The 27,277-nt window shown below is 38.0% G+C and overlaps 1 protein-coding gene and 1 pseudogene across 3 annotated transcripts; one reads left to right on the top strand and one right to left on the bottom strand.

Moving 5' to 3' along the window:
- On the top strand, nucleotides 1-27,277 carry KIF23 (kinesin family member 23). 3 transcript variants are annotated; one of them, XM_019725645.3, is made up of 24 exons: nucleotides 1-189; nucleotides 2,495-2,564; nucleotides 3,677-3,805; nucleotides 8,683-8,788; nucleotides 8,998-9,134; nucleotides 9,364-9,473; nucleotides 9,946-10,116; nucleotides 11,447-11,488; nucleotides 12,198-12,310; nucleotides 12,442-12,563; nucleotides 13,826-13,928; nucleotides 16,010-16,089; nucleotides 16,173-16,292; nucleotides 16,532-16,658; nucleotides 16,999-17,157; nucleotides 18,147-18,304; nucleotides 19,384-19,557; nucleotides 19,858-20,037; nucleotides 20,313-20,624; nucleotides 23,400-23,630; nucleotides 24,569-24,651; nucleotides 24,833-24,911; nucleotides 25,508-25,578; nucleotides 26,401-27,277. In XM_019725645.3, the coding sequence occupies exons 1-24, from the start codon at nucleotides 179-181 to the stop codon at nucleotides 26,414-26,416; spliced, it is 2,904 nt and encodes a 967-aa protein (XP_019581204.3). In that variant the 5' UTR covers nucleotides 1-178; the 3' UTR covers nucleotides 26,417-27,277. The 3 variants fall into 3 exon arrangements, with proteins under 3 accessions (XP_019581204.3, XP_019581205.3, XP_019581206.3); XM_019725646.3 differs by lacking the exon at nucleotides 11,447-11,488; XM_019725647.3 differs by lacking the exon at nucleotides 20,313-20,624 and having other exon boundaries at nucleotides 2-189.
- LOC141570562 (large ribosomal subunit protein uL24 pseudogene) lies at nucleotides 3,812-8,696 on the bottom strand (annotated as a pseudogene).

Consider the following 27,277-nt stretch of genomic DNA (forward strand, 5'->3'; position numbering starts at 1 on the left):
GTTTGAAATGCGCCGGGCGCGAGCGCACCTGGTCCTGTCTCGGCACCGCAGTGTTTGAGCGCCGTCCCTCAGTGTGCCGGTTCCCATTGCTCCTCTCTGCGACCCGCCGTCCTCGCCAGCCCTCCTCAACTAGCCCGGCATCCCGCGCGCGTGTCTGGGCAGCGCAGAACCTGCTGCCATGAAGCCAGCGTGAGTACGGGGCGGCGGAGCCCCGCCGGGCCTCGGTGCTGGGGCGGGCGTCTCTTCTAGCCGCCCCGCGCAGGGGGCCGAGCTGTCTGCGCGGAGCCCGGCGCTGCCCCGGCCGCAGCCCCCAAAGTAGGAGTCCCCACGTGGACCGCTCAGGGGGAGCCACGGCGCCGAGACCCATCCGGGTCGATCCCCGCCCCCGAGCCCGGCGCCTGCCGCTCCGCTCTGGGCTCTCGCGCGGCCTGGAGAGGTTGGCCCGAAGTCGGGGGAGGTTTGTGCCACACCCCGGTTCCCGTTAGCTGGGTTGCCATTCAGCTGGCTCCGGGACGCCTCCGGCAACCTTTTCTTAAGTTCCCCCTTTCCCTGTTGGCCGCCCGCGCTCCTGGTTGCGCTTTGCCGAGTTAGTGCGAGGTCGTGTCGCAGGCGGGGCGGAGTGTTGGGGTCTGGTATTGGGGTTGGTTAGGTGGTCTCAGGCCCCGGAGAGCCCTGGCAGTCGTGAGCATTGCGTGTGTTTTTTAGTTCACTCCGTGGCCTGGAGGCCGAGACCATCCCATTGTATAGGCTGATTACTTTTGCCCTATTCTTTGGCCGCCCACATTCCTTACTAATTCCTTACTAAATACAGTACATTTTCCGCGAAGCATAATTCCTTGACCGCTACTGCGTAAAGAAATAGTATTGCACAGAAGAGGATTGACTGTAATTATAATCATCTTGTAGCTACTCGTTTCCAAAGGCTACTTGTTTTCTTAAGAGGCCAAAGTCAAAATCTTTCTTTTTTTTTAAAGTGTTGAATTGAAATAAACCTATCATAATATTTTGCACTTAAAACACTAATTTGCTTCTGTTTCATGGGAAAATGTTGAGAAACTATTTTAATAATCTATCGTCCAAGCCAATAATTTCACTTAATTTTAGTGTTAAATGTTCATCCAGCCTATAGGTAAATTGGGGTCGGGGTGGGGAAGCATGCTAGAGAAATGGGGAAATAAATCACAACAATCTTGTACTGTACCTACTGATAAAAAATAAAATTCAACTGAGTAAATTTTAAAAATCTTATTGCCTTTATTCAACAATTCATAAATCGGGCAGCATCCTATTTAGCAACTAGAAAGATCTGAGTTGCTGTACAAAAGGGGAGACTTTTATAGGCAGAAGGGGGCAGGAACAAGAAAAGAGCCCATTGTTTCAGGCAAGGGTACCTTCCTATGGCGGACCACAGGGGTCTATGAGGTGGATTACCTCATTGGTGCTAACCAGGAAATTCCATACCGACTGACTGAGATTACATTGCTGGGAGAGACTGAAACTGCAATTAGATTAGGTATTAAACCTTGTTTTGGTGATGTGGGCTTAGACAGTGACTCCATTTGGGGCCTGTTCCCTTTTTATTTTTTTAACACTACTTAAGAGAGCAAGAAATTGCAGTTTAGGGACCACATTTTGTTTGGGGTAGGATGGTAGGTTTTGAGAATTCAATAACCAGTTCCTTGAAAGAATAGATGTAAATCTTGATAAAAGAATGGACTCATCCATCTGCATTCTTTATAATTTATTGAAGTTAATCACTTGTCAGTCTACCTTGGCAATGGCTGTTGGTGCAGTGTGTGTATTTGTACACACATGTAAATGTCTTCCAAGATAAATGTGGTCGATTATCTGTAGATTTTTCAAACTTGTAGTGCCTGTGTAAAATTGTTGCTCAAGAAAATATCCAAGCTATTTTAATATAGAATAAGTGAGTACCAGGGCGGCCTGGTGGCTTGGGAATTGGAGCTCTGTGCTCCTAACTCCAAAGGCTGCCAGTTCATTCCCACATGGGCCAGTGGGCTCTCAACCACAAAGTTGCAGGTTCAACTCCAGCAAGGGATGGTGGGCTCTGCCCCCTGCAATTAACAGTGGCAACTGGACCTGGAGCTGAGCTGTGCCCTCCACAACTAAGATTGAAAGGACCACAAGTTAACTTGGAAAAAGCCCTGGAAGTACACACTGTTCCCCAATAAAGTCCTGTTCCCCTTCCCCCGCCCCCCCAAAAAAAAATCTAAAAAGAGCAAATTTAGAGTAAGTGAGTACCATAAAGGTCTCCTAAACCAAATTTTAATTACTTTTGGATTATACATGCCACAGACACTCTTATACTAATGCAATTTAGTCTTATTCGTGTTAGTTATTTAGGGTTTAGTGTTTTGGAACTGCTAAGGAATAATTTTATAAAGCCCAGGAATTTGTCTCTGTGTAAATTATAGGTGAAGTTTTTGTATGTTAGTGTTGAAGTGAAATTTTTTTGTTTTTAATCTATGTCTAGGAGGACTAAGACGCCCAGGAAACTTGTAGTGAAAAAAGGATCCCAAACGAGCCTTAAAGATCCAGTTGGGGTAAGGTCTCCCTGTAAATCTATGTGTGTGTATTTTCTCTTCATTCCTTTTATGTCTTATGTGTATGCTCAGAAGGGATGGAGATGTGGAAGTGAAGTCAAAGAACATTTAGTTAAAAAGATTGTACTAAATTGCTTAAGGCTACTTCGAGCTTTGAAATTTTGTTTCTATGTAGGATTCATTAGTCCAGTAAAATGAAGTTTTTGGTTGTTGATTGCATACTTCCTATAATTAATTATAATTTGAAAAGTGAGATAATGAAAAATCTTCAACTGTCCCAGAGAATTCTTCGTACTCTCTGAGACAGGGGAAAACTTTCTGCTTGGATGAGCATCCTCTCCCATCTTTAGGACTATTAAGCCCTACCTGATGGCATACTTCATGAGGAAAGCCCCAAACTCCATGCTTTTGGGGACCAAGTTTCATTAAGACTTTGATGTAGAACTGTTACTTCAGTCTAATGACTACTCATAATTGCTTGTACCTCACTAGGTTCAGGCTTGGGAATTTGCTTTAAAAGGAAATGGCAAACACAAGAAGGTTGGTTTGCTCTGGGGTATTTTAAATCTCCCTTTCACTGGCACTGGAGTGAGTCTCTTGGTCTGAGTTGAGGGAACCAGATGCTTTGCACATACAGCTGAACAGTTTTTTCATCAATCCTGTCACTGACCAAGAAAACCACATTTCAGTTTTTGTACCTATTTATTCGTATATTGTGTTAAGCTGACAAGTTTTAACTGACATCCAGTTCCAGAAAATTCTAACAGATTTTCAAATAATTCTCATTGTGTGATATGTTATTGATTTTTCGAGAGATTTTTATGTTAGTAGTAGTATAACTTTATTAAACCTGTGCTGATAAAATAGTGAAGAGAAGCTGTGGATTTGATGCTTTTGTTATCAAAATTTATTTTCATTTTATGTGCATTTAACATCTCGTATTATCTCTAAAATCTGTTTGTATTTGACAGTATCAGGTAGCAGGCTTTGGTTTTCATAGCTCTAAGTTTATATTGATCTCTTAAATTAAGAGACCAAATATTTGTTGAATGAATAAATGGAAAGCTTAAATGGTAAGTCAGGTAAAAAGTCACACTTTCCTGTGCTTTCAGGTATACTGTAGGGTGCGCCCACTGAGCTTTCTTGATCAAGAGTGTTGCATAGAAGTGATCAATAATACGACCGTTCAGCTTCATACGCCTGAGGGTTACAGACTCAACCGAAATGGAGACTATAAGGAGGTACTTCTTATCTGAACCAAGCTGTTTTTTCCTTGATATGTTCTTTCCTGAATGGCTTTTCCATTTTTCAAATTTAACAAAATTTATGTGTTTCCACTTTTTTGAAAGACATTTCTTTACTGTAACCACCATATCTAAATCTAAAGTGTTTTTAATCCCTGGGATACACAGACATACCTGTGGTATTCTGGAATTAGAAGATTACTTTTAGAGGATAATTTCTTAATGCTGGGTATCTACTGCTTCTTAGAACGTATGTCAGGGATAGTTTAATGTGGAATGATGTATATGATCGTGCTACGAAGTTTTTATATACACACACAGAATTTCAAGTGTGGAGATTAAAATAACATTTAATAGGCATTGTATACTTGTATCTACCTCTTATGAAGTATTTTTATTTTTACTAAAATGTTGAGCAAAGTGAATTCAATTGAGTTCAACAAACGTGCTAAGCTGGAGGGTGGAAGGAGATATTTAAAAATGAGTGAGACACAGTTCTTGCCTTTATGGAGATTATAGTTGGGGAAGTAACTATAGATGGAAGTAAATAACCCTCATACAGGTAAGATAGAAACACCGGCGTGCTAAAAGAGATGACTATTAGAATGCAAAAGAAAGGATTAATTCAGGCAGTGGTGTCTACTTTCAAGCTGCCATTTACTCTTTTTTTTTCTTTCATTTTAACAGTTTTTAATGAAAGCTGTATATAAGATTAGCTTATTCCTGCATCTTCTCAATTGTTTCTTCCTTATATTTGCCCTTTTCCTTTCCTACTTGGCGAGAGTTGGCTTTCCGTTGAAGAATCTTTTTGTGGTCTTTGTCCAGCTTCAGTCTAGTGATAACCACCTTGCTGGGGTGAACGGCCACATGAACTGCCGTGCCCTTCGCCTTCTCCCGCTGCACTCGTTCAATGTAGACGACACATTTCTTCATGTAAACCTGGACCACTTTGCCAATTTGCTGCCCTTTGTAGTGTCTTTGGACAACCTGAACCTCATCATCCTTTCGGATGGGCATGGATCGAACACTGTACTTCTGTCTCAGCTCTTTGGAAAGAGAAGAAGACATAATCTTCCTGCGAATGTGGGAAGGTGCACTGAAATGTCTTGTACGGTTCTTGCTCCGGTCAGAAGTCACAAAGGGGTTGAACTTCATTTTGGCCACTGGCCCTTCAGCGATGGCTGCAGAAGGGCAGAACCCATTTATTCTTTTATGCACATTACTCCAGTGAAATTGCTCATCAAAAGCCCACCAGTGGCCTCTTTGCTGCTAAACTTGTTGGACGCCTCTTTGTTGTCATTATAACCTTCTCAGGAGCACCCTCCTTCCTGACGCACTCTCCTGTCCCACCTCCAACTCTCCGTGTTTTGTCTTTCATTGGCCACTCTGCAGGCTCCTCCTCCTTTTCTAACCTCTAAATACCAAGTTCGGCTACACCCACAGCTCTCTTATCTATCTATACTTTTCCATGGCTTTAAATGTTGATTATAGGTAATAATACTGAAATTTTTATCTCCAGCTTAAATCTTTTCCCGAGCTCTAAACTCAAACATCCACTGTGTGGATGTCACACAAGCACCTCAGATTTTACATCTCCAAAGGAACTCTCGGTTTTTCCCCCCTCTAAATCACTTCCTCCTTTAGCTTCCCCTTTACCACCATGTGCCTTTTTGCTCAAGCCAGAAACTTAGTTCCTACTTTTCCCTGGTGCCTCTCATATCCTGTTCATCAGTAGGTCCTACCACTTCTCCTCCACTGTATATCTTGAAATTGTCCTTTCATTTCTGTCTCCACTGCCACCACCTTCATGTGAGCCCTGTCACAGAGACCAGTGGTTCTCAAACTCTGGTGAAGGAACAGCTTTTTTCAATGCATTGTGACTGATACTTTTGTGCAGCTTTGCCACATGGAACTAACCATGTCAGTTAGACACTAGAACGGGTTTATAATATTTAGTGAGATAAACCCATTGATCTCATCCTGGGATGTTGCAGCCATGTCAAATGGCTACAAAAGTTTCTAAACATTTACTGTCAATTTCTGCAGTTAATCTTCTGTTAGACTGGAAACAAACAGTTCTCAGAAGGCACTGGTTTACTGACCTCACTCTGAGTAGCAGTGATAAAACCATGTTGAGGCCTAACTGGACTGCCTGCTTCCACTCCAAATCTTCTCTAATCCATTTTCCACAGAGCAGCCAGAGTGATCTTTTAAAGCATAAAGCAGATCTCACCATTTTCCTGTTTAAAAGCTTCCAAGGAATATACCATGTTTCCCCGAAAATAAGACCTAGCCGGACCATCAGTTCTAATGCAGTTTTTGGAGCAAAAATTAATGTAAGACCCGGTCTTATTTTACTATAGTATAAGACCAGGTATAATATAACATAATCTAATCTAATATAATATAATATATAAATATAATACCGGGTCATATTAATCTTTGCTCCAAAAGACATTAGAGCTGATGGTCCGGCTAGGTCTTATTTTTGTGTTAACACGGTAGTTTTGGGGTTTTTTCCTCCTTTCTTCTGCCTCTCTCCCCCGCCACTCCGGTTCAAGCTGTTGTTTCCCAGTCTAGCTGTGTAGGACACAGCTCCCTGGCCCATGCTGGTATTATGAGCCTTGTGCTCCCCCTGGCTGAGGCAGTCAGTCAGCTGCTCACAGCAGCTCACACTGGCCACCGGCCACTCATGGCGGCACACAGTAACTCACAGCAGCACATAGCAGCCCTCGGCAGCTCACACCTCCGGCTGCTCACGGTAGCCGAGCTCCAGGGAGAGCTGTTGTTCACAATCTTAGCCATAGAGCACGCAGCTCACTGGCTCATGTGGGAATCAAACCAGCGACCTCGGTGTTAAGAGCACGCCGCTCCAACCACCTGAGCCACCAGGCGGGCCCACGGCCCACAGTAGTTTTTAAAGAGGCAAAATCCTGCTTAATCTGCTTCCTGTCTGTCTGGCCACCTTATCTCTTAGTGCTCATCCAATCCTGGATTCCTTAGATAAGCCAGAATTCTGCTCAGGGCTATTCCCTTGGCCTAGATCTCTTTTCCCTTGGCTCTTAGCATGGATGGCTCTTCATCTTATGTTTTATCTTAAATGTCACCTACTCAGAGTATATCCAGAAGTAGCACCTTTCCCACCTTCTCACGTGATCTGCACTCTATAAACTTCCTTGATAGAACTTACCACAATCTATAGATTTATTTACTTGTGTATTGTCTCTTTTTCCTGTAATAATATCAGCTTCAAGGGATAAGTACCTTCTCTTTTTTTTTAGTGTTTGCCAAACACTCAATAAATGTGGATTAAGCATGAATGAGTGGTCTAGGAAGGCTTCATGGAGGAGTAGGCCTTTGAGAATGTCAAATAGTTGAAAAATGACTGACTGAGTTTTACTTATTAGAGTTCATTTTAAGTATATGTGAACATTACAAAGAGGTTTGGTGAGGATTAAAAGTTCTGCCTTGTGACAGAAGGCCACACTGAATAATAGAAACAGTGTTGGGCTGGAAATGGTTTTGACACCAGTTAGCTCCGTACGCTTGGGGCAGTTCCTCCTTTGCCTCAGTTTTCTTCACCTGGAAAGGAGGGATTTGTTCATGAGGACTTGGAGGTCATCTGACTAACCTGTCAGCACTATCTTGTGTATATCCTTTCAGTTCTAAGATTCTTTGTTCTTTTTGTCAATTCTAAAGCTCTTTCACTGGATTAGGAAATAAAACTTCCACAAGGGTGAGAGTTGGCCTAGCTGAAGTTGGTGTGTGAGCTTTAACAAATTATAAAATGAGCAGAATAATTAATAGTACCTCCATTGGAGGTTGTAAGAGTGAAACGATTTACTACCAAGATAAGGCAGTGCTTGGGACATGGTCAGTGCTAAGTGTCTACTGTTGTGTACTAATCTATACATGTCTCCTTTTGGGGGACAAAATTGCTCATTTTAAAAACATAAGGGTCATGATATTGATAAATGAGCAGGTTGAATTTAAGGTAAAGGGTGTAAAACAGAAAAAGGGAGCCATTTGATAAAGGCTATAATCCATAATAAATTCTACCAAATAACTTAGGTACCAAATAACTCAGGTACCAAATAACTTAGCACTGACATTCATGACGCAAAAACAGCAAGAAATTCAGGAAACCTGAAGAAACAATTGCAATGTCTGCAATCCAATAAAACTAGAAAATAGCAAAAGTAGAAATAATAGAACTCAAGCCCATGGACAATTAGGACATTGTAATTTACGTAATTTATACCCTGATCTCCAATCTAATTTTTAAAGTAAGAGTTTGGAAATATTTTTGATAATATGGTTATACTTTATATTTTGAAAGTGATTTGATAATTGAAGTATTGCTTTCTTAAAGGTCACAATTTATTTAAAATTTATTTCATATAAGAACTCAGATGAGTTTATATTTACAATTCATTGCTGGTTTTAAAAAACTAGTACATCAAAATACTTGGTTTTATGCTGCTATGCCATTTTAAATGACAACTTTATAAGAAAAAATAGAAAGCAGTAAATGGAGTATTACTGGAGAATTTTCACAAGTCTGAATCATACCTTTTGATCTTCTTGGTCATTTAATTAAAACAATCAGCCTTAGTTTATGAAGTATTAGTGGACTTAAGATTTTTCTACATTCTCTTCAGTAGTTATAACTATAAATATTTACCAATATATAATTGGTATTATTAAGTATGTCATGACTTTTTTAAGGGTTCCAAGTTTAAAGAGCGTTTGTACTTTTTTCTGTGTGCATCTAGATCTTAAATGTTCATAAAGGAACATCTGAATAAGTTTAAACAACTGTGTTTCTAGCCTATAGTGGAATCCATTTATGCACTTTTTATTCTTCCCCACAGACTCAGTATTCATTTAAACAAGTATTTGGTACTCATACCACCCAGAAGGAACTCTTTGATGTTGTGGCTAATCCCTTGGTAGATGACCTTATTCGTGGCAAAAATGGTATGATTCTTGCAGTTTCGTTGGATTTTTCTTTTTTTCCTCATAAACTTTTTTGATACTTATATATTTGGTTTATAGTCATCCTTGAATTCAGATTTGTTAGGGTGATGTTAAACCTACTTTTTTGAGCTAGTTAATTTTAAGTGTGTGAAGAAATATCATAAGTGGAGGACTTAAGATATAATCCAGTGTGACTTGCTCTGTTGTAGGTCTCCTTTTTACATATGGTGTGACGGGAAGTGGAAAAACCCACACCATGACTGGTTCTCCAGGGGAAGGAGGGCTGCTTCCTCGTTGTTTGGACATGATCTTTAACAGTATAGGGTCATTTCAAGCTAAACGATATGTAAGTGTAATTCTTTTTGTGTTGTAACTGTTTCACTTGAGGACATAGGGACCAAGATACCTGTGGATACAGTAGCATTGAGGGAGAATGAATTGGAAATATTAGCATTGTATACATTTTGAAACCTTAAATATATTTAAATAATAAATATTTCTTATTTGTTAAATATGTGTCTTACTATTTAAGTCAAATTCTCAAAATCATGGTCTGATTTTTGCCCCCAATTCAGGTTTTTAAATCTAATGATAGGAATAGCATGGATATACAGTGTGAAGTTGATGCCTTATTAGAACGGCAGAAAAGAGAAGCCATGCCCAATCCAAAGACCCCCTCTGGCAAGTAAGTGGTTACATATGTATGCAACACTAGCCTAAGGGAAACCCGGTCCCAGAGTTTCCTCAGGCATAAGAAATGGTGAACACAAGTGGAGAAGGTGATCTGACAGTTGACTTTAGTGAGACCCAAGATGAGGAATGTTCTTGAGTAAGTTTTTTTTGCTCAGATGTTTTGTGTTTTGATGTTTTGTTTTTCGTTTTTGTTTTTTGAGCACACTGCTTTTGAATCACTGCTTAGAGATGGTGCCACTCTGGGTGGGAGAGGGTATAAAAGCCTGTGCTGTGTATCTGGGAGGACATGGGAGTATTGTTGGCCAACTGTGAGTGTGAATAAAGTTGCTTTGTGCATTTCTGCTTGTAATGGCGGGTCATCTATGTTATATCTTTTAGTTTTCCCTCGGGATCATTTACTGTTGATATTGACTCACAATGTATAAGATCAGACTTTTTGGCTTTTTTTCCCCTCTTTTTTTCAGACGACAAGTAGATCCAGAGTTTGCAGATATGATAACTGTACAAGAATTTTGCAAAGCAGAACAGGTTGATGAAGATAGTGTCTATGGTGTATTTGTCTCTTATATTGAAATATATAATAATTACATATATGATCTACTGGAAGAGGTGCCGTTTGATCCCATAAAGCCCAAGTAAGTAGTGAAGAGAGCCCCTTAGCTGCTTAATCTTGGGGAAGGCACTTCATCTCAGTGAGCCTTAGTTTCTTCATCTATAAATGGTGATAATGCTTTCTTTTGCACTCAAAATGAAATATAACTTGTGTATTAATGCAGTTGGTACTCAGTGAGTCATTTTATTATTAACTAGATATGCAGGTATATTAGGGACATCGTGGGTTAAGACATCAAAGGAGAAGAAAGACCTGAATATTCATCTTAGACATTACTGTTAACTCTTGACCCTGGGCTATATTTTAAGAAAACCTTAATTGTATAAGGAAGTGTCCCTACAGATGTGCCTTGGGGCTACCTTTCAAGAACCTGACCTTTAATGTTGGGAATTTGTAGCCATTTTAACCATCTGTGTCTTAGTGATCTCTACAGAATGGAGCCTAAAGCTGCTGTCTGTACAACTAATACTCACAGACCTTCCCTCATTGGTTAATATGAAGTGGTATATTGTCATTCTGCCAGAGTTAAAAGCCTACTCCTTAGATTTCTTTGGGTCTTGCCCTGCTGAGAATGAAAACCAATGACAACCTGGCATCACAAACAATAAACCTGCATTTTTGCCAGAACTTACTCTGTAATCTCATGTCTAATGTTAATATCTTGTTCCTGAGTTGATGGTTTTCTTCTTAAGCTAAATGCTCATCTGCAGTGCCCTCTTCGTTAGGGCCTCTCAGGACATAAATGCTATAAAGACCTGTGATTTACGTTAAACTTTCGTGTATATGTCTAATCCAACATTATTGGAGAAACAGCTGGATTTAGGAAACCATTAGACTGAACAGATGTCAGTATATCCAGTTTTATTTACATTAAAGTGTATGGACTACTTTCCCATTTGTTTCAAAGTGTCCGTTCTGTGTACCCATTTTCCTAAACTTGTGTGATGTCATTCACTGCCACCAGTCAGTTTCATGTCTGCACATGTGCCAATTTTCTGTTTGGTTCTAAATGAGATTATTTTCAGAGGAGCCTATTATTTTGATTTATTTAGTCGCACAAAAGGACTGACTTGTGTGCCTTGTAACCTTTCTGGTAAGTTTGAACTCACAGGGTGTTTATTTGGCACTGAGTTCAGGTTTCATTTGTTACAGTGGTGTATAGCCTGCCTTTTTTGAGCTGATTAACATTTATGATTAACATGTTTTTTTAATACAATGAAGAAATATTACAAGTGGAGGGTTTTTAAGATAAGACTCATTGTGACTGTCACATACTCTGGCCTGAGCATGTTGCTGAGAGATGGCTGCTGTAGAAACAGTAACTCGTAACTTATACCTTATTCCTTTGGTAGGTGGAACAGTTGCAGCACGCCCATGAGGAACACAGACTTTGTGTATGTGATGGGGCTCTTTTCTTAAGGAGAGGGGTGTAGTTATACTAGTATTTGGCATCTGTGGCATGTTTGCATGTAGGTGATTTTTCATTGGTACTGGGCTGACTGCTGCCTATGAGCCCCTCCTTGCTTCCTGAAAAATCTGTCATTTACTGACTGATGGTGCATGGTAAATGTTTCTGCCCCCACCATTTACAGGACTGAGGCCAAACAGGCAAGCACCCTTTCCCATCCTTATCTTACCATATAGACTAAAACTTGACCAGCCACGTTGGAAGGATTGCCAATCCTAATATATACCAAACTCTTTCTGAATTTTTTTTTTTTTTGGTGACACTGAGGTCAGAACCAGCTCTATCTGGTGATCTTTTAAAATTAGGAAAATGCTAGCTTTTGATGCTTAACCTGTGCATGTGATGTTGCTATACTACTTTGATCTCTAATTGTTTAGTAAGTGCTGTTTCGTATGCTTTGCCAAAACAAATTAGAGCAAAAGTTTTAAAACAAAACAGGTTCCTGTTATCTTATTATGTAACTAATATTGACTATATATCCTTACAGTTGTCTGTTTAGTGTTTTTCTGAGATCTTGCTTAAGCTTATTCCATTTATAAGAATGGATGTCATGTTGCCTGGAATTTTAGTCCTAGTCTTGAGATATTAGTAACTCGTAATTTAGGAAACTAATGGGTTTTTTTTCTTTCCCATAGACCTCCACAATCTAAATTGCTTCGTGAAGATAAGAACCATAACATGTATGTTGCAGGATGTACAGAAGTAGAAGTGAAATCTACTGAGGAGGCTTTTGAAGTTTTCTGGAGAGGTTAGAGTTAAAATCGGAAAACTGTAAAACGATAAATATATTTGACAGCAGTACTTTTTGGTTTAGTAGAAAGCATATACATTGAAATAACTGAGTTCAAATTTGATCAATGATTTTTTCTGTCATCATAGGCCAGAAAAAGAGACGTATTGCTAACACACATTTGAATCGTGAGTCCAGCCGTTCCCACAGTGTGTTCAACATTAAATTAGTTCAAGCTCCACTGGATGCAGATGGAGACAGTGTCTTACAGGTAAAGTTGTTGTGTGTGGAATTTTTCTTGTTCTAACTGAATCCCTAATTCTTGGAATTAGAGTTAAATAAGGAAGGTGTCATTGCAATGAAGATTGCTCTAGATTAATATATGTGTAGGTAATGACTTTAATTGTTCCATTAGATGGTGTAGTTTTGGGAAACTGGCTGTTGAATCTTAGAACCTGGAATTTTGCTGTGAAAAAGATTTACAAATCTTTATAAATCTCTTTAATAGAGGAGATAAAATAGAAGCATGTGTGATTCGTTGTTTTATCTCTGAGGACTCATTTTGTGTGTGGGAATTCAGTTAATGGTTTTTAAATGTCAGTAATTAACTTTCCAGGGTGGGTACAGTTCAGGAGATGGCCAATTCTAAATTGTTCTTCTCTTGGCTGATAGGCCAGTAGGGCCCCCTGTTGATCACCATTTACTATTGGGCCTGTCGCACTATAAGGCTTACATCAATTAGTGACAGCATTTGAGCCCAAATATGAATCATTTAATAACTTGAAGCTATTAAAGTGTAATTCATTCAAACCGTATTATGAAGTGTGGTATCATGAAGGTTTCCAGATGGCAGAAAGATAGGGTACATCATGGTATTGAAGACCACCAGCAATCAAATTCTGATTAATTTACTATCTGACCTAACTACTAAACTCCTCATAATGCAGAGAAGATTAATGGAGGTAGTACCTGTCAAGTTGAGTCCAGTGTTTGGCTGATATTTAGTCAGCACTTGATAACTGTTAGCTAGGAAATGCTTGTAAGTCAGGCTTCCACATACACTTGATTTCCTTTGAATCACATTTACTATTACAATATCATACCTCTTGATTTTTATTTCTTAATAACATTATTAGCATATTATGAAATTATTAAATATCTGATTCTAGAAAAATTTAGGATAGCCCTGTTCTAGACTATTTAGCAGCTATTTATTGAGCTCCTGCTGAGTGTTAGGCCTTGCGTAAGGTGCTGGAGATAAAATCATTAAAAGGCAGACTTTCAGCTCTATGGAACTTAACAGTATAATGTAGAAGACCAGTGTGCAAGTAATCGTTAATGTCATGAGTATATTTATCATATGCTTTTAGCAAACTCTTCTCCCAAATCATGTACCCTTTGCTCCAACTGGTACATTTTGTATTGTGCAAATATTCTATTCATAATACAGTAATTTGTTGATCTAAATATTTAAAGAACATTGTAAACTAGTTATACCAGTAGCTCATGTTATGTTATTGGCATTATGATCAGGAAAAAGAACAAATCACTATAAGCCAGCTGTCCTTGGTAGATCTTGCTGGAAGTGAAAGAACTAACCGGACAAAAGCAGAAGGGAACAGATTACGAGAAGCTGGTGAGTGAAGCACAGTACTTATTTATTGCTACAACTTTCAAAAACTTGCAATGCCAGTTTATCATCTGCTTATTGATGAGGTTTAAGCATAATTGTCAATTTCATAATTTAGAGGCTAAGTTTAATGATCAATGTTGTTCCTTCAGTTTTGCTGGTTTGGTATCACTCTATTATAATATACTTATTTCTTTAAAAACGTGGAAAAATAGCTAACATAAATATAAGTTACACTCATAGTGAAAGTGCCTGTTATATTATTGCTGGTGTTGTTGGGACTGGGTCCTTAAAGTGAAATTAACAGTTACTCCAACATTCGTCGTGGTAAAAAATCAGCTTCTGGAGGTGGCAAAGATCTTTGAACACAAGAGCCAAGTGAAAGGAAATCTGTATTTTTTTTTCAATGTTTCATTTTGTATAGCCATTCAAGTTGTTTTATGTTAATAACATTTATGGAGTACCTACTGTGTGCCAATGGAACACAGATATAAAGGATAGGGCCCTGCCCCCTAGAGTGTCCAGCCTGGTGCAGGTGATAGGCAGTTAACAAGGCCGTTTCAGTAGAGTATGATGGAAGTGACACAAGGTACTGTGGGAGTAGAGTACAGGTGCTCCATCCAGCCTGGGGTGAAAGGCGGGTTCTGGGGGTGGGGAAGAATTCATGGAGTTGACACTTCAATTGGGGAGTGGGCTCTATGACTAAGATAGGATTAAAGGCATCATCCCTGACAGAGGAGGCAGCCACCTGTAAACAGACCAGTCTTGAGAGAATATGGCAGGGTCAAGGTAGCTGCAATGGAGGGTATGGGTGGTGAACCGTGACACCTGAGGCATATGAAGAAATCTGAATTTTATCTTGAGGGAATAATGGTGGCTACCTGTTATTAAGAGACTGGTGTCTCATAGTTTCTACTATACATGGGCTTGATTTTTGATTCTGACTTTTCAGGATTGTATCATACCCATCTTTCAGATGAGGAAATGGGTTGGGAGAAGTAATTTTTCCCAGATTGGAGCCTGGGTTCAAACTCAGGTTAGTTAGACTCTCAAAACTTGTCTTTCTACTGTTATACAGCCTCCCCTTAAAGTCAGTGAAGGATTAGTCTTTTAGAAAGATCATTTTTCCAGTGTAGAGAATTAATTTACCAGGGACAAGTCTAGAGATGAAAAGCAGTTAGGAGCATTTTACAGTAATTCACATGAAAAGTCATGTGACCTGGAAGCAAAGATCAGACAAAACTGAGAGCTAATTAGGAAGTAGCTCCGCCTACCTGGATGTGGAGAGTAAAGATGATGATCCTGATTGAGGAGAGGCGGTTTGAGGCGTAGGTGTGGGCAGTTAATGAGTTTTGTGTTGGACATGTTCAAACTGTGTTTCCCTGAAAATAAGACCTGGCCGGACTATCAGGTCTAATGCGTCTTTTGGAGCAAAAATGAATATAAGACCCGGTCTTATTTTACTATAAGACTGGGTCTTTAATATAATATAATGTAATAATATAAAATAAGACCAGGTTTTATATTCATTTTTGCTCCAAAAGAAGCATTAGAGCTGATGGTCCGGCTAGGTCTTATTTTCAGGGAAACACGGAAGTGTGCCACCTAAGAAATCCTTGTGTAGATGTACAGGGGAGAGTTAGCTGGATCCTAATACACTTGACTGGAGCCCCTCTGGGTGCAGGGGAGACTTCATGTCGATGAAGCCAACTATAGCCTAAAATGGGTCATGCTTTAGAGATAATATTTTAATATGAGGAAATTAAACATCTGCATCTAATATATGCTTTAAAAGAATTTAAGATTGGGAAGAAACTTTGTGCGTCATGAAGTACAGTGTTGCATTCAGTAGAGCCCTTTTGATAGAATCCCTGAAGCATAGTATTTAAGCTGTCATGAAACACTGCTGTTAGAATACTCCTGAAATACTGCCAGACCATGCATGGACAGCTCTTTAAATGAGCCACTAAAATATGTTATTTGTAATTTCCATCTACCTTCTATAAAGTAAGGATTTTATAGGCAAACAGACCACACTCTAGCTATGTATTATTTTTAAATGTCTTCTGTGTACATTTTTCTGTCAGGTAACATTAACCAGTCACTAATGACACTAAGAACATGTATGGAAGTCCTGAGAGAGAACCAAATGTATGGAACTAACAAGGTAAGCAACAGCCTTTCATCATTTGTATAGTTTTGGGTACCTTTTTACCTTATGTATTTATTTGGATTTGAATGTATTTATAGATGGTTCCATATCGAGATTCAAAGTTAACCCATCTGTTCAAGAACTACTTCGACGGGGAAGGAAAAGTACGCATGATCGTATGTGTGAACCCAAAAGCTGAAGATTATGAAGAAAGCTTGGTAATTTTAATGTATTTATCCTACATAATACAGTCGTAGAGTTTCTGCAGAGGAAACAACTATTTGGGTGTGAAGAATGATATTTTGAACATTTTTTTAAAGTGCTACAGAACCATCAGTTACAGAAATGAACTGATGAACAATTTATTATTTCATTTAGTAATTTCTGAAGGGTTTGGGTATGTTTATTTGTAAAACAAAGAAACCCCAAAACTCCATTTGTTTGTTTTGTATCTTAGCAAGTCATGAGATTTGCGGAAATGACCCAAGAAGTTGAAGTCGCAAGACCAGTAGACAAGGCAATATGTGGCTTAACGCCTGGACGGCGGTACAGACACCACCCTCGGGCAGGTCTAGTTGGAGAAGGTATGATTTGGTGTTTGGTCATTTGCCCATTGATTAGTGTGTGTCTGTCTCTCTCTTCCCTCCCCCCCCAATCTATTTCACACAAGAGAACTGTTTACTTCTCAAGAACCAAGTGCAAAAAAAATCTGAACCCATGTATAAATGAGATTTCTTTTGTTACATACTATAACTTTTTTTAACTTTTCCTTTTATATAGCTAATTTTTTAAGGAAGTATGATTATGATAACTCAAGAAGTACACAGTTAATTGGATTGGGGCTATAATGACAGTGTTAAACTTATTTAAATAAGTTCTTTCTCTCTTATGTGTAACTTTATAATTTTGTATAATTCCATACAGAACTGCTGGTTACAGAAATGGTTTTACAGAGTTTTCCACCTTTGCCATCTTGTGAAATTTTGGATATCAATGATGAGCAGACTCTCCCCAGGCTGATTGAAGCATTAGAGAAACGCCATCAGCTACGACAAATGATGACTGATGAATTTAACAAACAAGGTAAGGGCAAAAGCTGTGATCATTTTTTAACTCCAGAAATTTGCAATTAATCTGAGTTCTATGATGGAATAGAGTTATTTTGTCTCTGCACTTTGTAGTGCTCGGGGCATTGTTGAATTAGACTAACAAGGAACTTTTCCCACAGCTCTTTTTTATATTCCAAGAAAATGAAAGCAAAAGAAAAAAGTTGATGTATAGTCTCTCCCTTTTTAAAATTAATAGTGATGGACACAAAGAAATAATAGCTGATTTGTTTGTAGTTTCTACTAGTTACTTATTTACAAGGCACTTGACATAATTACATCTTAATAACTGCCTTTGAGCAAATTACTTGATCCTCTATTTCTTAGTTTCCAAGTCTGCAAAATGGGGATTATAATTATTCCTACCTCAGAGGGTGTTGTGAGGATAAATGAGATAATGTATGAAAACCATGTAGAAGAGTGAACAGCCTGGTACATGGTCAGTGCTCAGTAAATGTCTCTACTATTTTTATCATCATCAATTCCTTTTAATGTTCACAAGAAAGATGGGAGATAAGTGGTATTTAAATTCCATTTTGAAATGAGGAAGCATGCTTGGAAAAATAACTTGCCTAAGTCATATATAACTGGTATGGTCAGTGGTATACTAGGGATTTCAACTTGAATCTAACTGTTCCTAAAATTAATCTAGTGTTATTTCTGTTTTTGCATTTGTTGTCCTGAAGCATATTATTTACCCATAAAGGTTGGTAAGGAGATGCCATAGTGCAAAATGAAAGACTTAATATTTTTCAATAATAAATAGAAAGCTTCTATGAATGTCTTTTGTAGATTTGAGAATCAAACTCTTGATTTCCTTCCTTGTTTTCTGATTATAGACTAATTCTTTAAGAGAGATTTATTTGCTGAATAGTTATATTTTTTATATAGTATCGGCTAATTAAAGTTGATTTCATTGGTTATTTTGGAATTGGAGTAAACAAAAACCTGCATGTTTTGTTTCAGCTATTACTTTTAAAGCTATGTTGCAAGAATTTGACAATGGCGTTTTAAATAAAGAAAACTACATTCAAGGAAAACTAAATGAAAAAGAAAAGATGATCTCAGGACAGAAATTGGAAATAGAACGACTGGAGAAGAAAAACAAAACTTTAGAATATAAGGTTGGTTTGGGCGTTAGTATAAAGGATGTGCTGGCTGTTTACCCCTGGTCTCTGACTGAGCCATTGTGCTGGACAAGCCTGTACCCGCTGCTTCCCGGGAGTTATCCCATCGCCATTTACTAATATTCAACCCACCCCCAAAAGGGACATGTGAATGAAAAACATAAAAGGGATGTTATACTCTTTAACTTTGAGTTAGATTTTAGCAGTTGAAGAGAATATTCTCTGGCCTAAACAAGTGAGCTCTCTCGAGTTTAGCTTTGGTGATATTCATAGCTTGGTTTTTTAACTTATTACTGGGTAATATGTTTGTTTTCTCCTTTACAAAGGATCATTTGAGGGGTACACATTCATTCTAGACAGAAGCTAGTCTCAACCAATATAGTGAGTGTTCTCTATTCCAAAAATAGCCTTAAAAATGACATTTTAGGCCTGAATTTTAGGGTAATTTTTCACCTGAAGTCAATTATAACTTAGTCTTTTCACTGAGGAACTTGTTTAAAAGTTCTCATTTCTAGGAATGGAGGTAGGAATTCAGATGAAATGTTAGAGGAAAATTCTTTCTCCGTGATTTTTCTTTCACAGTTCGGCTTATATAAACAAATTATGAAAGGGATTATTTTATTCTATTTTTCCCCCTCTTCTTCCACCTGCCCCCCACCCCAACTCCAGTTGAAGCCATTGTTTCCCAGTCTAGTTGTGTAGGACACAGCTCCCAGGCCGATGCTGGTATTATAAGCCTTACACTCCCCCGGGCTGAGGCAGTCAGTTGCTGGTCAGTCAGCAGTTCACAGCAACTCTCGCCAGCTGCCGGCCGCTCAGGCTGGCTGCCAGCCACTCACAGCAGCACAGTGTAGCCCAAGGCAGCTCACGCCGACCTCCGACCACTCATGGCAGCCCAGCTCCAGGGAAAGCTGTCATTCACAGTCTTGGCTGCAGAGGGTACAGCTCACTGGTCCACATGGGAATCGAACCGGCGCCAGGAGCACAGAGCTCGAGCTACCCAGCAGGCCCTATTATTTTAGAGGTACATGAAATATTTACATACCAAATACTAAACATAATGGTCTGCCTTCCAGATTGAAATTTTAGAGAAAACAACTACTATCTATGAAGAAGATAAGCGCAATCTGCAACAGGAACTTGAAACCCAGAATCAGAAACTTCAGCGACAGTTTTCTGACAAACGCAGACTCGAAGCCAGGTTGCAAGGCATGGTGACAGAAACAACAATGAAGTGGGAGAAAGAATGCGTGAGTGTTAGTCCTATAGTGTTTATCGCAGAGACCAGTGGTTTGTTTCAGATGTACTGCTGAATTGCGGCACTTGGGGTAGGATTTGGGGGTGGTGGCAATAATAGTTGCCTGTTCAGTTCATTCTGTTTCCTTTCTCTGCCCTGAAAATTCATGACAAATTAATTAGCATTATGAAGCCTAGTTAACTCAGGAAGAAATGGAGAACTGTTACTTTTAGGAAATAAAGTGTTTCAGTAACTTGGTGTACTTGTTTGGTATAACTCAATTAGAATACATGCTGCCATTGATAATCTGTAGGAGCGTCGAGTGGCAGCTAAACAGCTGGAAATGCAAAATAAACTCTGGGTGAAAGATGAAAAACTGAAACAACTGAAGGCTATTGTTACTGAACCCAAAACTGAAAAGCCAGAAAGACCCTCTCGGGAGCGGGATCGAGAAAAAGCTCCTCAAAGAACTGTTTCTCCACCACCAGTGCCTGTAAGTTATTTGTTGTTGTGTAGTAATTCAGGACTAGAGAAAATTTGTTCAGATTAGGGACCGTTTATATAAAAAATCAGGTTTTTGTTTTATTTTATATTTCTCAAACTTCTATTTATAAATTTTTTAAATTTTGTATAAACACAAGTTTAGTACAAATTTAGTAGAAAAATTTAGTATAAATAATTATGTTCATGTGTTAAAATTATAGAAAAGTGATGAATTGTTTCTTAGTTTTTCCATCTTGTTCATTAATTTCTCTTCAATTTTTTTAGCTTCCTAGTAACTATATTGCTCAGATTTCCAACGGCCAGCAACTCATGAGCCAGCCACAGCTACATAGGCGCTCTAACTCTTGCAGCAGCATTTCTGTAGCTTCCTGTATTTCGGAATGGGAGCAGAAAATTCCTCCGTACAACACACCTCTCAATGTCACATCCATTGCAAGGCGTAGGCAGCAGGAGCCAGGACAAAGTAAAACTTGTGTCGTGTCAGACAGAAGGCAAGGGATGTACTGGACTGAAGGCAGGGAGGTGGTTCCTACATTCAGAAATGAGATAGAAATAGAAGAGGATCGTTGCTGCAGGGTCAGTGCCAGTATTATTTTATAAAGCATTATAGCAATAGATTTTAATCTTGTGTTTTTATAACTTGGTTCAGAAAGTTCAAAACAAAGATGGGTGAGCTCCAATATAAACAAAGTCTAATTTTTATGTTATTAATTTCAAAGATCAAATCACCCCAAAATTGAGGCCTAGCTCTTCAGTTGAAAAAATGTACACATATTTGGCAACAGAAATGAAGCCTTGTGTTCAGTGAACACAGGTCAGTGTGGCACACACCCCAGTAATCTGCTTTTCAGTTGCATAGCTAATGAGCATGTGAATATGAGTGTCTTACAGCACATTTTCCAATTTTTTCTTTTGGTTTTTCTTCCCCAAATTAGATTTTTTTTGTTGTATTTGAACCTTTGAAAACTGTTTTCTCAAACTTTTATTTTGAAAAATGTCAAACCCAAAGAAAAGTTGAAAGAATGGTACAGTATTGGCTTTTTCCCCTTTTCTAGATTTACCAATTGTTAACTTTATATAGATATGTAAACATTTTTCCCTTGAACCTTTGAAAGTAAGTCAGACTTCATGGCACTTCACCTCTAAGAATAAGGATATTATCTTATATAACCACAATCTTTATCACGCCTACAAAAGTTAACATTAATTCTGAATAAATATCCTCTAATATATAGTTCATATTTACATTTCCCCAGTAACATCTTTTTTCAATCCATGATGCTATCAAGGTGAATGCTTTGGGTGTGGATATTTTGTTTCTTTAAATCTCTTTTAATACAAAACGATCCCCCCCTCTTTTTGATTTTCATGAAACTGTGTTTTGAAGAATCCAGGCCAGTTGTTTTGTAACTACTGAAAGTTTACATGCCCAATAAATTGCTTTTAATCTCAAAACCTTTATTTCAATTAACAAGGGCTCTGCCTCATTCAAGGGTGTTTAAACAAATTTACATTTATATTTTCTTTTTAAGGATTAAAGTTTCTCTTTGAATCTGAATAAATGAACCAAGTTATTATTGTGAACTTAACATTTAGTAAAATCTTAATATAGCTCTTAGAACTTTTCCTCTAAACAAATTAATTTTATGGTAAATATTTGCTTTAGATTTCTTGTATAATTTAGGGTGCAGAAAAATTTCACTCAAGTGGCCTACATTCCTGATTATTAAGGAATGGTGATGAATTCCAATGTATTTACAAAGGCAATAGAAATCTTAAAGTCTCTTAAGTTCTTTACTTTGCAGATATCACTTTAAACCTTTTTAGGGAGCAAACTATGGTGACTGGTCTTTCTGATCAACTCTAATAAGTCTCTTGATTTCATGAAAGCTTTATAGACAAAACTATTCAAGGCCTGCCTTCAACATTAATGTAACACCTAATTTGGCTATGAGATTTAAGAGGATTTACTAGAGATCTTCTCACTTAAAATCAAAATCTCTTAGAAGTGCAGCAGAAAAGTTTAGGCTAGTATCTATACATCTAGGTTTGTTGGTCAAAAATTATGTCAAGTGAAGAAATAATACTTCAGTGAAGAAATTTTAAGTCTCACGTATTTAATAAATGGTAGTAGGTTGTAAGGTCTATCTTTCTGAAGCTTGTTTTAGAATCTGTTTATTACTAATATAATGTGTTCAAGAAAACGATCACTTTTGCTAAATGGTAGATCATGACAGCCAGACTTTTGTTCAATATTTATTAAGCTATTTTAAGAATGGAACGTTTCCTGCTTGCTGTGAAGCTTGGGCATCTTTAGGGGCAAACTATATTGCCCATGTTTTATACTATCCTGATTTGTCACTGGTGCTTCATTTGTTTCGTATAATTATATAGGGAAAATGCTTTAGATCTCCAGATATGCATTTGAAATTGGGATCTTCAAAGGCTTTGGCCTGTGACAAACTGTTTCATACAGAAATGTTTGAAAAATTCTAAAGATTTTGGAATTGCTTCAAACTTAACTATGCCCTGTATATGAAATATTTTTTATTAGGTTAAATGTGCTAAATTTAACTTTCCCAAATTTACATGACATTTGAGTGTAAGCAACTAGTTTTTTATTGTATGATATAGATTAATTTGACACTATATTCTTTATCTAGTTCTTGGAAGTTTTATGAACTGTTTGGTGAAAAAAATAGTTGGTAAACCCATTGTTGTGTTTGAATTTTCCATGATGTTGTTTAGAGATTTTAAAATTTCAGAAGTACTTTATTTACATTCTTTTAATCATTTTATACATAGAGTTTTTATTATACCTTATGTTCTTTAGTATTTTGTACTATCCAGCCCCTTCAGCTTTTATTTTTATTTTCCTGTCTTTGAGTAAAGTGTACTTTTCTCTTGTTTAGAAGCCTATGACATGTTTAGGCTTTTACTGATCTTATTGAAGCTTTTAACATGGTTGTGGGCCTAACAGATTACTTCAAAATAGCAGGCACAAATAATGGTTTTGGATCAAGAATGCAAAGTGCATCATTTATCTTAAATAACACTTATATAGGAAAGACTAGCAGCATTACCAGAATTTGTCCTTGTTTTTTGTTGAAAGGGAAGCTCCCTGGTAGATTATATAATATACAAGCTGGTGTTAAAAGATGTTGTTGGTTTTGTGTTTAAATACAAAGAGAACATTTAAATTACTTGAATAACATTTAGCTTTTGAAAAGGTTCATGTGTTTGTTTTGATATTGGCACCAACTACTGTAGCCAAACCTGCTGCACTTCTAATAATACCCTTAAATTAATTCTGGGTTATGCTTGTTTCTCGATTCCTTTCAACCTGATCAGAATGTGCCACCACTTCGTCTCCGACACAGACGATCACGCTCTGCAGGAGACAGATGGGTAGATCATAAGCCTGCCTCTAACGTGCAAACTGAAACAGTCATGCAGCCACATGTCCCTCATGCCATCACAGTATCTGTTGCAAATGAAAAGGCACTAGCTAAGTGTGAGAAGTACATGCTGACCCACCAGGAACTAGCCTCGGATGGGGAGATTGAAACTAAACTAATTAAGGTAAAAACAAATTTACAAAGGAGAAAAAAATATACAAAACTTAACAAAAATCCATTTCCTTGTCTATTTCTTTGATGACACACAGGCAGTGTCAACTGGAACATCAATGGATATTGTATATATCCTCTTTGTTGGAAAACTAAAGTAACTGCTTAGGTTGTGAATCTATTAAACTGGGACTAAATTTGCTTTCTATTGAATGACGTTTAGATTCTCAGGTTTGTTAGAGGAACTACAGATCTATTTCGTACTTTTAATTAATGTATATTTAATTTTAGCTCCTACTTTTAAAAAAGTAAACTTAAAGAATTGTCTTTGCTCTCTGTCAGTTCAAGATAAAAAGCCCACATTAAAATTTGACCTATCAAAATTACTAAGTATTGAGCTACCCAAAGCCCTTTCCCTTCTATCTGTAGAAGAGTTTTCTCCTGATCATAGAGTCAGTGAATAATCAGGGAAGTAAAAGACAAGACTTGGGGCAGGGGAGAGGGGAAGTTTTTCATTTCAAATTTAATTTAGAGGACAGTTCTTATAACTATAGTTTCAAATATGACTGTACTGTCTTTTGAATACGAGGAGAGTGGCACATCCAGAGAGGAAAGTATAATGCCTTAGAACATTAAGAAATTTACGGTAGATGTCAAGTTCCTAAGCATAGTTTTTATATTAAAGGTTAGACAAAAATGAATATTATTTCCTGCAATTAAAAATGTTACTGATTATATTGCATTGGACTTCTTTTGTTTAGTGAGAGATGTGTACTCAACTGTCTACAGTATTTTAATAGCACAGACCCAGCACTCCCAAGCACCACCTGGTTTTGTGGATAGGAGTTGCCTTAAAACAGTAGTCTTAGGTTCAATTTGGAATATATATATATGTATGTTTATTATTTGGATGTATCAAAGTGTAATGGCGACCTTTTCTTTTGGCTCTAGGGTGATGTTTTTAAAACAAGGGGTGGTGGACAATCTGTTCAGTTTACTGACATTGAGACTTTGAAACAAGAATCACCAACTGGGTAAGTATCTCTTTAAGAGAACTATCATTTTCTCACCTGCTCATTCCTGAGGAACAGAATAGCCTGTAAAATGTATCATTAATTCTCTGAAGAAGTGTAGTAATATTTCCCTATTTCTAATATTTTTCCTGTTGTTAGATGCAAAAATAATTGTTACATCATGTTTCCCCTTTTTCCGTAGTCGAAAACGAAGATCTTCCACAGTAGCACCTGCCCAACCAGAAGGTGCAGAGTCTGAATGGACCGATGTAGAAACAAGGGTAGGGGTGAAAATTAAATTCTGTCTGCTTAATAAAAATTAGAGATGTCATATTTCAACAAGCCCCACAGTTGTAGCTTTTCATGCTCTTTGAAGTAGCCGAGGTCTGATCTCACATTGCCAGTGCAGCCTGTAGACCTGCCCTAGCAAACCTGTGAGGGTATTTGTATTTCTTTAGGTCTGGTCTTACTGGAGCTCTTTGGCTCAAAGCCCGTTTTCAGCATGGAAGGATAGAGCCCAAGAATCAAGTCAGAGAGCATCACCTTAGGCAAGAATTCACATCAAATTGATGGGACTCTCTCAGAACCTCCCTGTGGAACTTATTCCTGATAAGAGCCTCTTGTGGAAAGAGCATGGGAAGGTGGGGCCTGAGAGGCCCAGCTGGTGCTGGCCATGGCCACTTTCTCAAGAACTCTTCCTTATCTAAAATGAGGAAGTTTACCTGGAGGATCTGTAAAGTAGCTGACCGGTATTTTAACATAGGTGCTTGTGCTGAACTAGAAAGCAATAATGGATTTTTGCCTTGGTTGAATCTGGCAGAATTGTGTTTTATAGACTGCTGAGAGGAACTGAGCTTTTCTGTAATTTTCTTATCAGTGTTCTGTGGCTGTAGAGATGAGAGCAGGATCTCAACTGGGACCTGGATATCAGCATCACGCACAACCCAAGTGAGTACTGCCCAATTGGGGCCTTTCTGTATATATTTCCCCTCCTCTAGTACTTCCACTACCTTCCCTTCTCCCTACCATCCACTTTCTTTTAAGAGAACAAATGTGGTTTTTGTTTACCGCTTAGAACATCTGGGCCCTACTGGCCGACTGCAGTAGGGCAGCAGCAATTCTGAGAACCTTGGAAAGTTTGATAAGAGCAATTAGAGCTGCAAGAACAGGAGGTGATGAAAGATTTGGCTCGCTCTTGTTCATACTTTGCCAATGTTCATAGCTTTCAGAGGCTGAATTGAGATCACTATTGGGCTCTATCCCCTATAAGGAGGGGAGGCTAAAGGCTTTCGTCAGGGATGGCAGCTCTTCCTGTAATTCATCCTTTCCTAACTTGCCTCTCGGTCTTGTTACAGCAATTAAGTATTCAGTGAAGTAAAACAATGGTGGGATTTATGGTTGGGAAAGGAATCAGACTTTCCCTCTTCTATTAAACACATACCCAAGAGTCTGGCCAATTCTTTTTCCATAATTAGTAAAAACTTTTCAAATATCTACGTACACAAGTCCATGTGTCCATTTTTAACATATGTATTCCTTAGGCAATTTGGAAAATCATTGCAACACGATAAATAAAGATGAGAAGTCCTTTTTTAAAGTTTAATATTGGATAAGCATATTTTGTAAATTATTTGCTTTCTCTCTCAAGGACTTAAACTTTTTCCCATAATAAAACCAGGAATTCTCTTAAAGCCTTCCTAGAGATTAAATTACTCTGGATGTGTTACTGATTGCAAAATTCAACACTAACTGCTGGTTTTCACATTTTAGGCGCAAGAAGCCATGAACAGTCTCACTAATGAAAGAACATTTTCATTTTGTTGGTGATTTTCCCAAAACCATGCCAGGAGTCGTCTGAGTCATCTTTTAGAAGTCCAACTTGTTGACGATCACAGACCTCAGCTACGTCATAACACTAGCCTAGATCAAAGATTTCTCTATGGTTCCAAAGACAGCTAGGATTCAGCAACCTTTTTACATTATATGACTTGCCATATTTAATATGAATAGCAGAGAAAGACACCCCCCTTTTTTCATTGCCGTGTGAACTTTTTTAATGCTATTTTTTGTATATTTCTTGTATACTTATAAACTAATTCATGCAAGTGTTTGTCTTGGGTGATTAAGGAAGAATATATCTGATCACGCTTTATTTTTTATCGTGACATTTCCAACTCTTGTCTGAATGTTTCTTAAGATTTTATAAACAAAACAAATGCTGCTATTGATTAGCTGCAAGAATGCACTTTAGACATATTCGACAATTCAAACTTTCAAAATAAAGATGTCAATGACTGGCGAATACTAAAACCATTTTAGGAAATTGTTTTGAATTTTGTATGTACATATTCATTTTCTGCCAAAAGAATTGAAATAAAAAGCACTAAGAAATATAAAGTTTTGTGGTAGTCAAAACATATTACGGGTAGCTAGCATTGTGCCTTGCATTTAGCTGGCACTCATTTGTGGAATAAATTAAAAGAAAGTACTAGAGGTTTCTCTCACATTGGGGCTCCTTGTTTTAGCACACAGGAATAACTTCGAAAAGGTATTTCCCCTGCTGAGAACCAGGAATCTTACCCCACCCCACATGTATAACCTGCTGGAGTACCATGGACCAGTGAATAAACCTTAATACAGTGTTTGA

This window comes from Rhinolophus sinicus, chromosome 3 (genome assembly GCF_057876585.1).
Source record: "Rhinolophus sinicus isolate RSI-liver-muscle chromosome 3, RSI-T2T, whole genome shotgun sequence".
Lineage (NCBI taxonomy): Eukaryota > Metazoa > Chordata > Mammalia > Chiroptera > Rhinolophidae > Rhinolophus > Rhinolophus sinicus.